The sequence below is a fragment of the Leptidea sinapis genome, chromosome 5 (assembly GCF_905404315.1).
Source record: "Leptidea sinapis chromosome 5, ilLepSina1.1, whole genome shotgun sequence".
Taxonomy (NCBI): domain Eukaryota; kingdom Metazoa; phylum Arthropoda; class Insecta; order Lepidoptera; family Pieridae; genus Leptidea; species Leptidea sinapis.
Genome location: NC_066269.1, coordinates 9,313,904 through 9,327,481, shown reverse-complemented (window position 1 = coordinate 9,327,481; position 13,578 = coordinate 9,313,904). Strand labels below are relative to the sequence as shown.

Genomic DNA, 13,578 nt, shown 5'->3' with positions numbered 1-13,578 from the left:
CAGTAACAGATCACATTTTATTTACAAATTAAATATCCATAGTATAATATATAAATTCTTGATTTGTACTACAATACATCAAAACTTCAAGCGACGATATATTATGTTTCCAAGTTTTATTGAGCCGTGACGTCATAAATGTTTTAGTTTACATGGCCGTTTGCTGTATTTTATACTTTTATTTTATGGCACATAACAACACTTATTAGCTATGTCTTTCTTACATTCAATAATTTACAATAAAATTATGAATTAAGTATAGGTACATTATTAGTCAAGTCAAATAAACTTTATTCAATTAGGCTTAACCTAAGCAATGCTGTCATGTCCCGCGCGCCCGCAGACGCCACCGACTCAGCTGTTTTGGCGCCAAACTCGGCGCGGCCACTTGAGATACTATAGCCACTTGCGTTTACATTAGCCGAGGTATTCTTGTTGAGTTGAGTTGAGTTGTTAGATAAACAAGCGATCACCAAGATTGTAAACAAAAAACGTGATTTGTGATAGATTCGTGCTGCAATACGAGTATCGCCGCTCTTTCAGAGTTGCACGAGAAATTGTGACTATTTTGCTAAACGCGTGAAAATAAAAAATATTTCAATTGAATTCTTTGTAATGTGTTTACTATAGTGGACATGTTATTATACTATCTTATGATTTCTTTCATTAAAATATTAAGTATTTTTTTTCTAAAAAAAAATTCACAAAATAGTGTTACTAAGTGCTTTTTCGTTTTCTTTTAAATTACTGAAACTACCATAATATGTTCGAAAAAGTAGAGCTCGTAAGAAGAATAAACTTACAAGAAACTCAACAACCACTCTTTTCATTTAAATTGAGTATTTTACAATGACTGTAATATACATAACTAATTATTATGTAGCACCATCAGATAGGAATCGTGTTCAAAACCCGCAAAGTAAACCGCATTGAGGTAGAGAACCTGCAGATAAGGTGCTGCAACTCTTTGTGTTGCCAAACTTCAGATCTCGGATTGTTTGTCAAATTAATAAGCCCTTTAAATGAGGGTTCATGACTTCATGCTGACGGACCCCATGTACCCAAGATATCACCCCAAACTCCTCCAAGGAATCAATGTGAATACCATCAGGAGTTTTGCCGCCGTCACGGGAAATACCGTTTGGTGTTAAGATAGCCGGCATGTTAATGTTAATAAAGTCCAGGATAATGTCCAGGAAAGACAGGATAATGTCCTGCACTGTTTTATTATATTGAATATCTTAATCAAATCTGGGTAGTACCATGATAAACCATTTACTCTTTGATTCTTTAAAACTGTCATTATGTCCATGCCCAGAATTGAAACGGAATAATTGTCGCTGAAAACTGCGTGACAACACGTTCACTTGAATATAAAAGCCAAATTGGCTTCGAAGAAACTGGGCGTCATAAATAGAGCACGGCAAATACTTCAAGCCGGACCACATTTTAGCGCTGTACAAAGAAAATATGGAGTATTGCTGTCATCTCTGGTCTGGCGCACCCCAGTATCAGCTCGATCCATTTGACCGCGTGCAACGCAGAGTAGCTCGAATTGTCGTGGACCCAGTGCTCTGTGAATGGCTGGATCTCTTGGCGTTGCGTAGAGACATCGTTTCATTGTGTGTCCTCTACCGCATTTATGATGGGGAGTGTTCCGAAAAGCTGTTTCACCTGATTCCTGCCGCCAACTTCCACCTTCGCACGACACGCCACAAGTAAGGATATCATCCCCACCATCTGGATGTGTGGTGGTCCTCCACAGTGCGGTTTTCAAGGAGCTTGCTTCCACGTACTACAAAGATGTGGAATGAGCTTACTTGTGCGGTATTTCCGGGACGATACGACATGGGTACCTTCAAAAAAAGTGCGTACACCTTCCTTAAAGGCCGGCAACGCTCCTGTGATTCCTCTGGTGTTGCAAGAGAATGTGGGCGGCGGTGATCACTTAACACCAGGTGACCCGTACGCTCGTTTGTCCTCCTTTTCCATTAAAAAAAATATCAAGAAAAAATATAGCCAGTGCGCAAAACAGTGCAAAATTTATTACCGAAAGCGTCGTTTGATACGAGTATTAATTTAAATACTAATAATTAATCAATTTAGTAAAAAACATTATTTTCTAGCAATCTTTTTGTGTTGGTATTGGTTTACCAATTTCTATTTTATTCTCAAACATTGGATTATTACAAAAACAGTAAAAATATTATCTTATTTCTATTAAGATTAATGTCAATCGTGTTTTAGTTAATGTCACATTTAAAATGTCAAAGATAAGTCAAATAAATATCTAATAATCAGACCTGTCAGTTGACCACGTCATGATGCAAGATAAAGAAAAAAATTGGCAGCATTTTATGAATGTCTCACCATCTATTGCCTCGGGTGAATCAACGTACACCTAGTTCTAACTTCTAGATACATCTATACATATAAATGAAATTGGAGTGTCTGTTTGTTGTATTAGAAAAACCGTTTTTTACTTCATATTGTATATGAATATACATACATACACCAAAATAATTATGTTTTTTACAATTTTTGTCCGTCTGTATGTTTGTTCCGGCTAATCTCTGAAATGTCTAGACCGATTTTGACGGGACTTGACGATATTGGCAGGTAGCTGATGTAATAAGGAGTAACTTAGGCTATGTTTATTTTAGAAAAATAAAGTAATGTCAAACTAGCAATACATAAAACGAATGAATTTGGCAAAAACCAGTTATTTAAACCTCTTCTCTTGTATTCAGCTGTTTATAAAAGCTGTGCAACAGCAGAATGGCATACACGTTAAAACCTGAAAAATACAAATAATAATATAACTCCATGAATATTTCAACACAATCTCTATAAGGAAATCAATGAGATAAATGACAGGTAATAGATATTAATTTAAACAAGGAAACCGTTTGTTGGTTTAAAATAACCGAACAATTCCGTAAAAATTTTACACTTTAAACTGTCCGCATCAGTATGATAAACATCAATTAATGCAAATTATACCTTAAGCGCCTCAACGTTAGGTTCCATTGACAAAGCTATCATAAAATATCGCGAGGTCAAAAATATGTAGCGAGAGAACTATTCATTGCCAATTAATATTTAATTTATTATGAAATTCGCAATCACAGTATAGTGATATTAATAGCAATTAACAAAAATCTAAAAAACACACTATTTATATTCAAATTCAAATTCAAATTCAAATATTTTTATTCAAAATAGGATGTGAAATCACTTATTGAAAGTCAAAAAAAAAAACTACCACCCATTCCAAAGTGAATGCCTCAGGCCTGAGAAGAATGGGGGCAACAAACTCAGCGGGCTTTTTTTTTTCATCAAAAATATGTTTTACAATTAAAGTAACATTTACAAAGTAACATTGTACAATTAAACTTATTATTTAATAGCCTGAGGGCGGTCGCTCCATTCCCAATCTGTGGTATCATTAAGAAAATCATTTATGTTATAGTTACCTTTACCACACAAACGTTTTTTAACAATTCCTTTGAATAACGTATATTTATAGAAAAGTGAACTAAAAAACAGAAAATATTTCCTACTTTTAATTTTTGGTTTATTTATAAGAGCATGTTTTTTAGTTTTTTTTTTTTAAATATTACCTATTTGCATTGTTGCATTAAAATATTTCTTTGGTATTCAAAAATTTCCCAATATTAGATAAATCGGTTAAAGATAATGGTTGAAATTTAAAATTAATATCATTTCTTGCCTTATAACGATAGATGAATATTATTGTATAAATTAACAAAAATCTTATTTTGCAAATGGAAAAATGGAATAATTTTATCAAATTAATGTATTGTCATTGGTCCTCGATAAATCTACGAAGTTTGAACGAAATCTAGCCATTTAAAGTGGGTCAAAATCACGCCCAAATGAGTCGGTTACAAACAAACATACATACAGGTGAAGCTAATAAAAAGCGCGTATTAAATTAGTATTATTTATCGAAAATAAGAAAGTCGCACCTATTTTTTCATTAGGTGCCACAATATACTTGGTAGCAGTACTGAATTTTAGTTGGTTTAATAACTTACAGATGTAGATAACTTCCATGCAAATGGCTCCTGAGCTGTAATGCGGTGCGTTCAGGAAAAATGTGAACATGGAGAGAAGAAAAAATGCTGTCCACATCATGAAGTACGCTCTAATGATTCCAGGCTTCTCCTAAAATGTATAGTCAAAATGAAGTAATATTTGATCAGGAGTAGTTTTGCGCTTTTTTATATACGCTTTGGGATCGAGTCACAAAAGCAAAAAAGACAGAAGCAAGTCAAGAATGCCCAGACATTTGGGAAAGTTGTTTTAATAATATATAGTACAATTATTTGTGTTTTCAGCATTAAGAGGATAATTATTAGCTTGTTTTCATTGTAATAGCATTGTTGACATTGCTAGGATTTTGTGAATTATTCAATCGTCAGCAATAGTCGATTTTACAACGAGTGCACAAAAGGAACCATTTTATCCGAGACTTTTACAAACTTACTTACTGATAGTAATGTCGACGATAAAATGATTTGTGGACGAGTTATAAACTCTGCTTTTCATTTCGATTGCGAGGAAATAAAACAGTAGTATAACATGGACATTTTTAACAATTTAAGCAAATTTGACGAAATTAATAAACGCACGAAAAAACAAGACCTTTTTCCCGCCGCGTTTATTTTAATCTTACGACATTGATATTAGACTACTATTAAATTAATTACGTAATATATATATTATTTTAAATTAATTAAATAACCAATCATTTTTTTTTAATTTTAATATCTTTTATGTCTTAAAAAACACATGAAGCAAATAAATTAAAGTAAATATTATAAAATAACAAATTCTATCTCTGAACTTTTTATTGTGTTTGGCTCATTTTCTTTGCCTTAATATAGATACATTTATGAGTAGATACATTAATGCACTTGTGCACAAAAATCGATTTTGTGCAGCCTATATCGTGCACAAATAAGCAATTTCAGAGCATGAGAAGTGAAAACAATATTATGATTAGGATCATACCTTTAGCAAGATGCTAATGATAACTATAGGATAGTTATCATTAGCATCTTGCTAAAGGAGGTATAATTATGTTATATTAATTAAAAATAAAGAATAGAAAAGGTTCTGAATTCGACCCCTGGGTGACTTCCATTTATAATTATAATTATTATGACGGTTACTCACGATATATATATTGCTTGGTGTCGATTTTTATAATGATTCAAAAGACTGCTTTCCGTTCACCTGTACCTTTTATAAGGTCCAGATTGGGTTAATCCAGTATTCCTAGTTTTAATTTTTTCTGAACATTGTTTCAAGTCCAACACAATGGAAAGCGTTCGATAAATCACAAAAGAAGCCAAGTGCGAAAATTCTCAGAGAATTCTTGACATATTATTCCGTGCCACAACTGCGGCAAAAGACCTAATGCGGTGCCAACCCATTTCATTCTATCAGCACTGGATCTCGTCTATCCTACTCACAGTTGTTCGGTTAAAGCTACACCCATAGAAATTAGAGAAGATGATTCTCTATCTACATCAATTACTGAAATAAGGACTTATTATTGATGAGGTATTATCATGATTCGAGGGTACCATCTATTTGATATCTGAAAACATAGAACCGAAGTACAGTAACAGACACCCTTCCTGTAGCAATGAAGCTATCGAAGTATGTGCCAAAACTGACTACTGTCTAATAGCATCAGTCGGGATGACAGAAACATAATTTTGTCATGGTAAATATAATTGCTTAAACTTGTGCAACAAACCGTAACAACGCCGTAGACGAATAACAGATCAAAGCAGAACTTGGCGAGAAACATCAGCACCAGGATGATAGACATCGCGTAGAGGCCCGTGTACTCTGCCCGTGCGTTTATGTCATCAGTCTCTGTTAGGGGCTCCAGTGTACACGTCAATACTATCATTACGATGAACAACGTGAACGACATCATCTGAAGTCAATATTAATATAAATTATAAGTAAAGCGGCTTTAGTACAGTTCAGTGCAGTCAAGTTTAACTGCGATAAATATTGTGAGAGTAAATTGTAGGTAGGCGCAGTTGATGAGCATTTTAGTAACACTGCGATAAACTGTCTTCATGTTAAGTCCGTGCCCTGTGCCTCCCCGGGGCATAAAATAAATAATAGGGATGTCCCAAGCGCAAGGATGTCGTAAGAGGCAACTAAGTACTACTACTACTACTACTGCTTTTGCTCAGGATGCCGGCTAGATTATGGGGACCACAACGGCTCCTATTTCTGCCGTGAAGCATTAAAGTGTTAGAATTACTGTGTTTCGGTCTGAAGGGCGCCGTAGCTAGTGGTTTTTCAAAAATCCTGAGCGGCACTGCATTGCAATGGGCAGGGCGTATCAATTACCATCAGCTGAACGTCCTGCTCCTCTCGTTTCTTATTTTTATAAAAAATAATACATACCGAGTTTAAGCACCCCATAATGATGTTGCCAGTCTTCAAGGGGAAGACACAACAGCAGGTTTCCAATTGAGGAAGTCCCATTTTGTTCTGGAAATAATAAAATCTTCAAAAGGTACACAATATTATCATCCCTGTGGTCAGTGGTTAACACTCCTTTATTTTCATTTTAATTTTACTTATGGAATGAGGAAAATGTAACATTGGAATCACTCAAACTTTCCTCAAACTTTACATACGTAAAACTTAGCTGATTGTCATTTAGTACGAACTATACTTTTGCGTTGGGCTGTCTTAGCTTAAGCTCAGTATAAGTTCAGCTGTCAAATGACTATTAAAAGAAAATGAAAGATATGTACCTACTAGCTGACTCAGCAGTTGTTCTGTGCATAATAAATAAAACACTGTTTTTTATAAATTTGTCAGTAATATTTCATAACACCAAGAATTATTTTGTAAAATATGCTCCCTGTCAATGACGTTCTATATTATCTATAGAACGTCATTCGTCTATAATGAAATTATTGTTTCACAGCACAACTGTGAAATACCAAATACCATTATATAAATAGTGAAATAACTGGGCAAATGAGACTTAACATCTTACGTCTCAAGGTGATGAGCGAAATTGTAATGCCGCTAAGAATTTTTGGGTTTTTCAAGAATTCTGAGCGGACCTGCATTGTAATGGGCAGAGCGTATCAAAAAACAGAAACCGTGCGGCAATAAATTCTCTCATAGAAAATATGTCCATACAAAACAAATATTGGAAATAAAAATAATTATGGGTCCCAAATCGAAATAAAAACTATCCTATCTCTCAAGTTGGACTAAACTGCAATTCCATGAAGTAATCCCCATTAAGATCCGTTTATTAGTTTAGGTGTCCATCGCGGACAAACAACGTGTCACTTAATTAATATATATTAAAATATGCTAAGCTTACACTGGGCTAAGTTTTACGTAAATAAGGTCTGAGCAATGAGAGATCAACGCTGCCCATACTCCAAGATTCCAAATAACTTCGTCAAGATCTAAACAAATTGATACAAACTCAACAATATGTCATTAAATTTTACACGTAATATCTTTATTACAATACCATTACCATGGTAAGTATAAAATAAATGCATAAGACCTAATCCGTTACATTCGATATGTAACGGAATTTATAGACCTGGGAATATGTTCTGATACAGAATTAAAATTTAACAAACATATAGACAACATAAATAAAAAAGCATTTAAAATACTCAATGTATAATTAAGAACACCAAAGAATTTTAACTCAGTTCAACCAAAATAAAATTGTTAACCACATTATATTTTTTGGTTATGGAAAAGGAGGACAAACGAGCGTACGGGTCACCTGGTTTTAAGTGATCACCGCCGCCCACATTATCTTGCAACACCAGAGGAATTACAGGAGTGTTGAAGGTGTACGCGGTTTTATTTGGAGGCACCCCTGTCGTATTGTCCCTGAAACACCGCACAAGGAAGCTCATTCCAAAGTTTTGTTCTACGTGGAAGGAAGTTCATTCAAAACCGCACTGTGGAGGACCGTCACACATCTAGATGGTGGGGAATATATCCTAATTTGTGGCGTGTCGTGCGAAGGTGGAATTCGGCGGCAGGAATCAGGTGAAACAACTCTTCAGAACACTCCTCGTGATAAATTCGGTAGAAGAAGCAAAGACACAATGAAACGACGTCTGTACGTAACGCCAAGTGATCCAGCCGTTCACAGTGCACTGGGTCCCTGACAGTTCGAGCAGCTCTGCGTTGCACACGGTCAAATATATTTATAAAGCAAATTGAGAGGGTGTAGAGTCACATATCTTATGAGGATTTTTTAGAGAAACAGCTCTAAGGCTACCAAAATTTCAAATTAACGGCTGATGAGACAAAATGCCTATTTAAAGTCAAATAAATATTATTCAAATAGGCTTGTAGTTCCAATATCCACAACTAATACAATATATATCCACAATTCATATCTTGTGAAATTGACATAAATATGCCGTTTGATAGTAATAATAAAAGTATTAAATTTACACTAGATATTTATAATATACTAGCTGGCCTGGCAAACGTTGTTTTGCCATATAAATTATATATGTAAACTTTCCTTGAGCTTCGACGAATCTATTACAAAAGATTTCATTGAGATCGATCGAATAGTTTAGGAGTTATTAGGGAACATACAAACATACATTGTCTTTTATATATATAGATTTTATTTTTCTCTCTAAGACATGTACATTTACTTGTAATTTTTCCATTATAAAAAGTTTAAGACGTAATTTTAATTATGTAATACTAGCTGACCTGACAGACGCTGTTCCGCCAATAGGAAATGATAAGGATGAAAATCGTATTTGTGTAAACAGCTATTACATTACCGCTTTATAATTGTCAAAATAATAAAATGGATATAGTATAATATCCTTAAGAGATAGACATATGCCATCGCGGACTTTTCTATAGACCTATATAAGATACACAATTCCACTTTACATTATTTTGTTATATCTCAAAAGGTTTAGACAGCGTTTTCGTTGAAAGCTCTCAGACGGCTTATTTTTTTCCGACACCCCCAACAAATATCCATAAATATATCAATAAATATCTCCAATAAAATGTATGCAAAAACTTAACTACTTATATACTAAAACCTTCCTCGGGAACCACTTGAAAACTGCATGAAAATCAGTGCAGTAGTTTTTGAGTCTATCGCGAACAGACTGCTTTATATTATGAAGTGATATGTTAACTATAAACTTAACTGTTATTTATATTATTATTACTATTTACTTTGTTATGAAAATCAATAATAAAATTTATTAGTTGTCCTAATAAATAAAAAATCACATTTGGAGGAACATCACCGACAGTGGGGGATAGGTTTGGAGTTTGTCGTGTGCTGCTGGAAGTCCGTGGCGTGCGTATCATATAGGCTATAAGGAAGTGCCTACCTCGGAATCAACCTGCATAAATATAGTGTAAGTTAATTTAATTTGGTTCTTCTATTCCGTTATTCTATAACCAAACATTAAACAACCTAATAAGACTTTTCCTTACGCTAGATACTAAATACCTACGGTATGAGCAATCTCTAGTTTGCACACTCTAAAGCTCAAATACGACTAGTTAGATATGCAGTGCCTACCTTGCTAGAAAACTTATGCTGGAAGTGGGTAGTACAATTGAAATCACTATGCAACGTCTAAAGTTCAAGCACTGAAATCTCCGGCAACTTGAGTAACCAATTATTGTGAGCCTACTTGAGTGTAAATTCCGCTGGATTTCAATCAATTCGACACCTGTTTCGCCTCTATAAGAAGCATCCTCAGGAGATGTTGACTCGCAAAATTCTGGTACGAGACATTAGATTGAATCTATGTGGAATTTACACGCAAGAAGGCTCACAACAATTAGTTGTTTGATGTTCCTTAGCTTAGGACAAGCTACTTAGTAAATATATTACATGACTTGTAGTTAAAAAAGCAAATAATAAGAAAATCTTACCTTTATAATATCACAAACTGAAAATATGAAATGCGGTATATATTGTGATGAGGTCCAGATACTGAATGAAGTATGAACCATACGCGGAGATGTTGCAAAGAGTGCTAGAACAGAAACGCTGTCTCCAGTATTATGCCTATTACTATTGAAAAACTAAACTTAATCGAACATCATAAAATTACCAATACCATTATATAAATAGTGAAATACCTGGGCAAATGAGACTTAACATCTTACGTCTCAAGGTGACGAGCGAAATTGTAGTGCCACTCAGAATTTTTGGGTTTTTCAAGAATTCTGAGCGGACCTGCATTGTAATGGAGAGCGTATCAAAAACCATCAGCTGAACGTCCTGCTCGTGTCATCCTTTATTTTTATAAAAAAATATAGGCTCAGTGTTTCTTTTTTATCACCATTAATGTATTAGACACGTTAACGACGCTGCAATAAAGATCAATGGAAAAACTTATACGAATCCGAAATTATACTCGATTGATAAATAAATAAATATTGATACAATTTTACACAAATGATTTTGCTCCAAACTAGGCATACCCTGCACTATGGGTACAAGACAACGATATATTTAATAAAATAGACTTACATAAATACATATCAATATCCATGACTCGGAAGCAAACATCGACAAAAGGAAGTCAAACATGCCGCCAACCGGTTATGGTTAAGAAGAGGGAATCTAATCTTAGCGCATACATACGGTTAACTTAACTACAGGAGATTAATATTAACAATCAAATATACGAAGCAGAGACCTCTCTACGAATTTGGAGTTGTGATACAGCGAGGATGTAGTCCGGCCCCTCGCTAGCCGGTCTTGTGACGGCATCGGACTCCCCGATATCATTGTACGAGATATTTCATATATACTTAAATAACTAATAAACATTGATAGCGTGTTTCAGAATACGCACAAGTGATTGGTCGACTCGAGAGCCGTTACGGTGACTGCGTCTGCAGCAAAAACTGTTCCGTGACGGTCGGCCGCACTCAACGCCGGCACTCGCAAACGTAATGTAGAAATGGTGAACGGAGTATTGAGGGAATTGTTACTGCTTGAATCATTATGGCGGTAATTTAATAGTGGCTTACAAGTCGCATTCAATTGTTATTCAAGTGATTAACTTGAGTCAATTAATCTGGTTGGAATAACTAAGATAATGGTAACAGTTTGTTTGTTACGATAAACAGTATACAGTACAGTGGTTATCAAATAATTTAAATTTATTTCATCTTATTTCGTCTTGCACAGTTTTGTTTTATAAAAGCGGTGCTCTCTACTCATCACAGTGACATTTTTATAACTAAAAGGCGATTTTGCGAGTGTTTAAATTCAACAAAGAATGGTCGTGAATAATTACAACACTTAACGATTAGGATGACTCCTGATGTATGTGATCATCGCGGCTCATATTCATAAAATCATTGCCGACCTTATAAAGAGTAGAATAAATTTTCATAGGAATTCAAGCACCAAAAAGGAAGTGGTGAGCGGAATGAAACGGACGCGCCGTGGTGAAAGTAAATCTATTGTGCCACCGACGATTATGTTTTATAATTGCTACTAAGAGTTGTAGTGTGTTAAAATTATTCTCAACTTTCGTCAATGAATTTGAACTAATTAAAGAACCAAATCACATCATGTTTCACTCGTCACTCTGACACTTACGATGCAATCTGTCAGGTACCTGTAACTGTACGTGCCCTCATAACCTTCCCTCGGGAACATGATACGAACCCGGGATCTCTTACTCAGTAGGCCTACTAACCACTAGGCTATATGGGTCTGGACCCATATAGCCTTATACCTGGGCCCTGGGGTCGTCATATATATCTATAGATCTACTCTAACTTTATAGTTGAAGTAAATAAATTATTGTGGTTTTATGCAATGATATATGGTTTATGCAATGGCAAGAGAGAGGCTATATCTCAAAAAGATATCATCGTCATTTATTTTGATATATTTACAAGTACATTTATTATTTGCATATCTTTTTAAATAAATAATACAAGTATGTCATTTAAATTATTAATTAAAACAACCAATTTTGTTATGCAATAATTTAAGGGATATTTACCACGACTAAGCGGTATATGATATATTTCATAGAAAAGGAGGACAAACAAGCGTATGTTATCCTGGTGATATGTGATCACCGTCGCCCACACGCTCCTGCAACACCAAAGGAAACACAGGAGCGTTGCCGGCCGTTTAATTTATTTTTGCCGATATTGCGATGGCTAGTAATAAAATTGTTAAAAACTATGAGTGATAAAAAATTGATAATGTCGCATCTGTTTGAAAATAATCTTTGATGTAGTATGACGCCGGAATGTCTGGACTTTAAATCGATGTAATCCTCAACGAATCTGTTGACGAAATCTATGAAAAGTTCACTTTCCAATTTATCTGTATCAGCGATGATACATCATCACTGATGAGTGACTATGAATGATGATAGATTTTAATGTTATATTCTAATACTATATTATTATTATTTACGAGCTATTTTCTCTTGTTTTAATATATTAGAGGTTTTTTTTTACGAAAATAAGGGACGAGAGGAATATGACGCTCAATTGATGGTAATTGATACGCCCTGCCCATTACAATGCAGTGCCGCTCAGGATTCTTGAAAGTAACGAAATTCTGACCGGTAATGCAGTTGCGCTCGTCACCTTGAGACATAAGATGTTAGGTCTCATTTGCCCAGTAATTTCACTAGCTACGGCACCCTTTAGACCGAAACACAATAATGCTTGCACGTTACTGCTTCACGACAGAAATAGACACCGTTGTGGTACCCATAATCTAGCCGGCATCCTGTGCAAAGGAGCAGGGTTAAAGGGTTAACAGGCAAGTAGCTTGGCCGATGGAAAATAAGCCATAACAAACGTCCAGATATGCGTAGCAGGCTCTTGAGATAGAAATATGCTTTAAACTTTGAGGCTACGTCATAAGCTGCTAGTAGATAATTCTACTAACTGACGATGCGCGGCAAAATGTTTCTAGTGAAACGCGTGGTTGTGGAGTACCATAACGTTATGCCTATGAAATTTCGTATTTCAGCATAATAATTTTCCTTCCAGCCGCGGCGTATGATGTTCCTGATCGGTTCTATGGTTCAGGCATCGCGAACAGATATACTCTCCGTCGTAAACACATACCAGCTTGGTATATAAAATAGGAGTATCTAGTTTCTTACACTGGCTAGGAGAGGTAGGATAGAGGTAGTATCACCCAGAGGAGATATTTGTGTCTCATTCTTAAAGACCATGGCCAGATTCTCTTCTCAAGGTAGGCGTGGACGGTTCTTGAATGAGAACCAGGCCCCTGATTTTGCAAAAGTCCACTTCAATCGTGAAGGGTGATAGTAACTACGTTTACCTCCTCAGCATGCAGTTTGCCAATCTAGAGTAGGTACATGGGAAATCCACCATCATGTACAGGTCCTGATTATAGATGGATGGATATGCAGGAAAGGGTTCTCCAGAACTATTAAGTCTAGTAGCGTCCAGGAATAGTTCATTTGTAAGTATTTCCCGGGCATGCTGGTCCAAGTCAGT

The 13,578-nt window shown here is 35.3% G+C and overlaps 1 protein-coding gene across 1 annotated transcript; it reads right to left on the bottom strand.

Moving 5' to 3' along the window:
* Nucleotides 1-3: 3 nt before the first annotated feature.
* Nucleotides 4-10,068, bottom strand: LOC126964442 (uncharacterized). Its single transcript, XM_050807549.1, has 5 exons — nucleotides 9,991-10,068; nucleotides 6,466-6,552; nucleotides 5,795-5,980; nucleotides 4,062-4,191; nucleotides 4-2,797 (listed from the first exon to the last, which is right to left on the bottom strand). The coding sequence occupies exons 2-5, from the start codon at nucleotides 6,544-6,546 to the stop codon at nucleotides 2,727-2,729; spliced, it is 468 nt and encodes a 155-aa protein (XP_050663506.1). The 5' UTR covers nucleotides 6,547-6,552; nucleotides 9,991-10,068; the 3' UTR covers nucleotides 4-2,726.
* Nucleotides 10,069-13,578: the final 3,510 nt, after the last annotated feature.

What these genes read in the sequence shown, in the direction of transcription:
- LOC126964442 (XM_050807549.1), bottom strand. Translation starts at nt 6,546, where the DNA reads ATGGGACTTCCTCAATTGGAAACCTGCTGTTGTGTCTTCCCCTTGAAG. An exon ending in TCGTCTACGGCGTTGTTACG is followed by an intron (nt 4,192 to 5,794) that starts GTTTGTTGCACA and finishes TATACATTTTAG; the next exon opens with GAGAAGCCTGGAATCATTAG. An exon ending in CATGGAAGTTATCTACATCT is followed by an intron (nt 2,798 to 4,061) that starts GTAAGTTATTAA and finishes TGTATTTTTCAG; the next exon opens with GTTTTAACGTGTATGCCATT.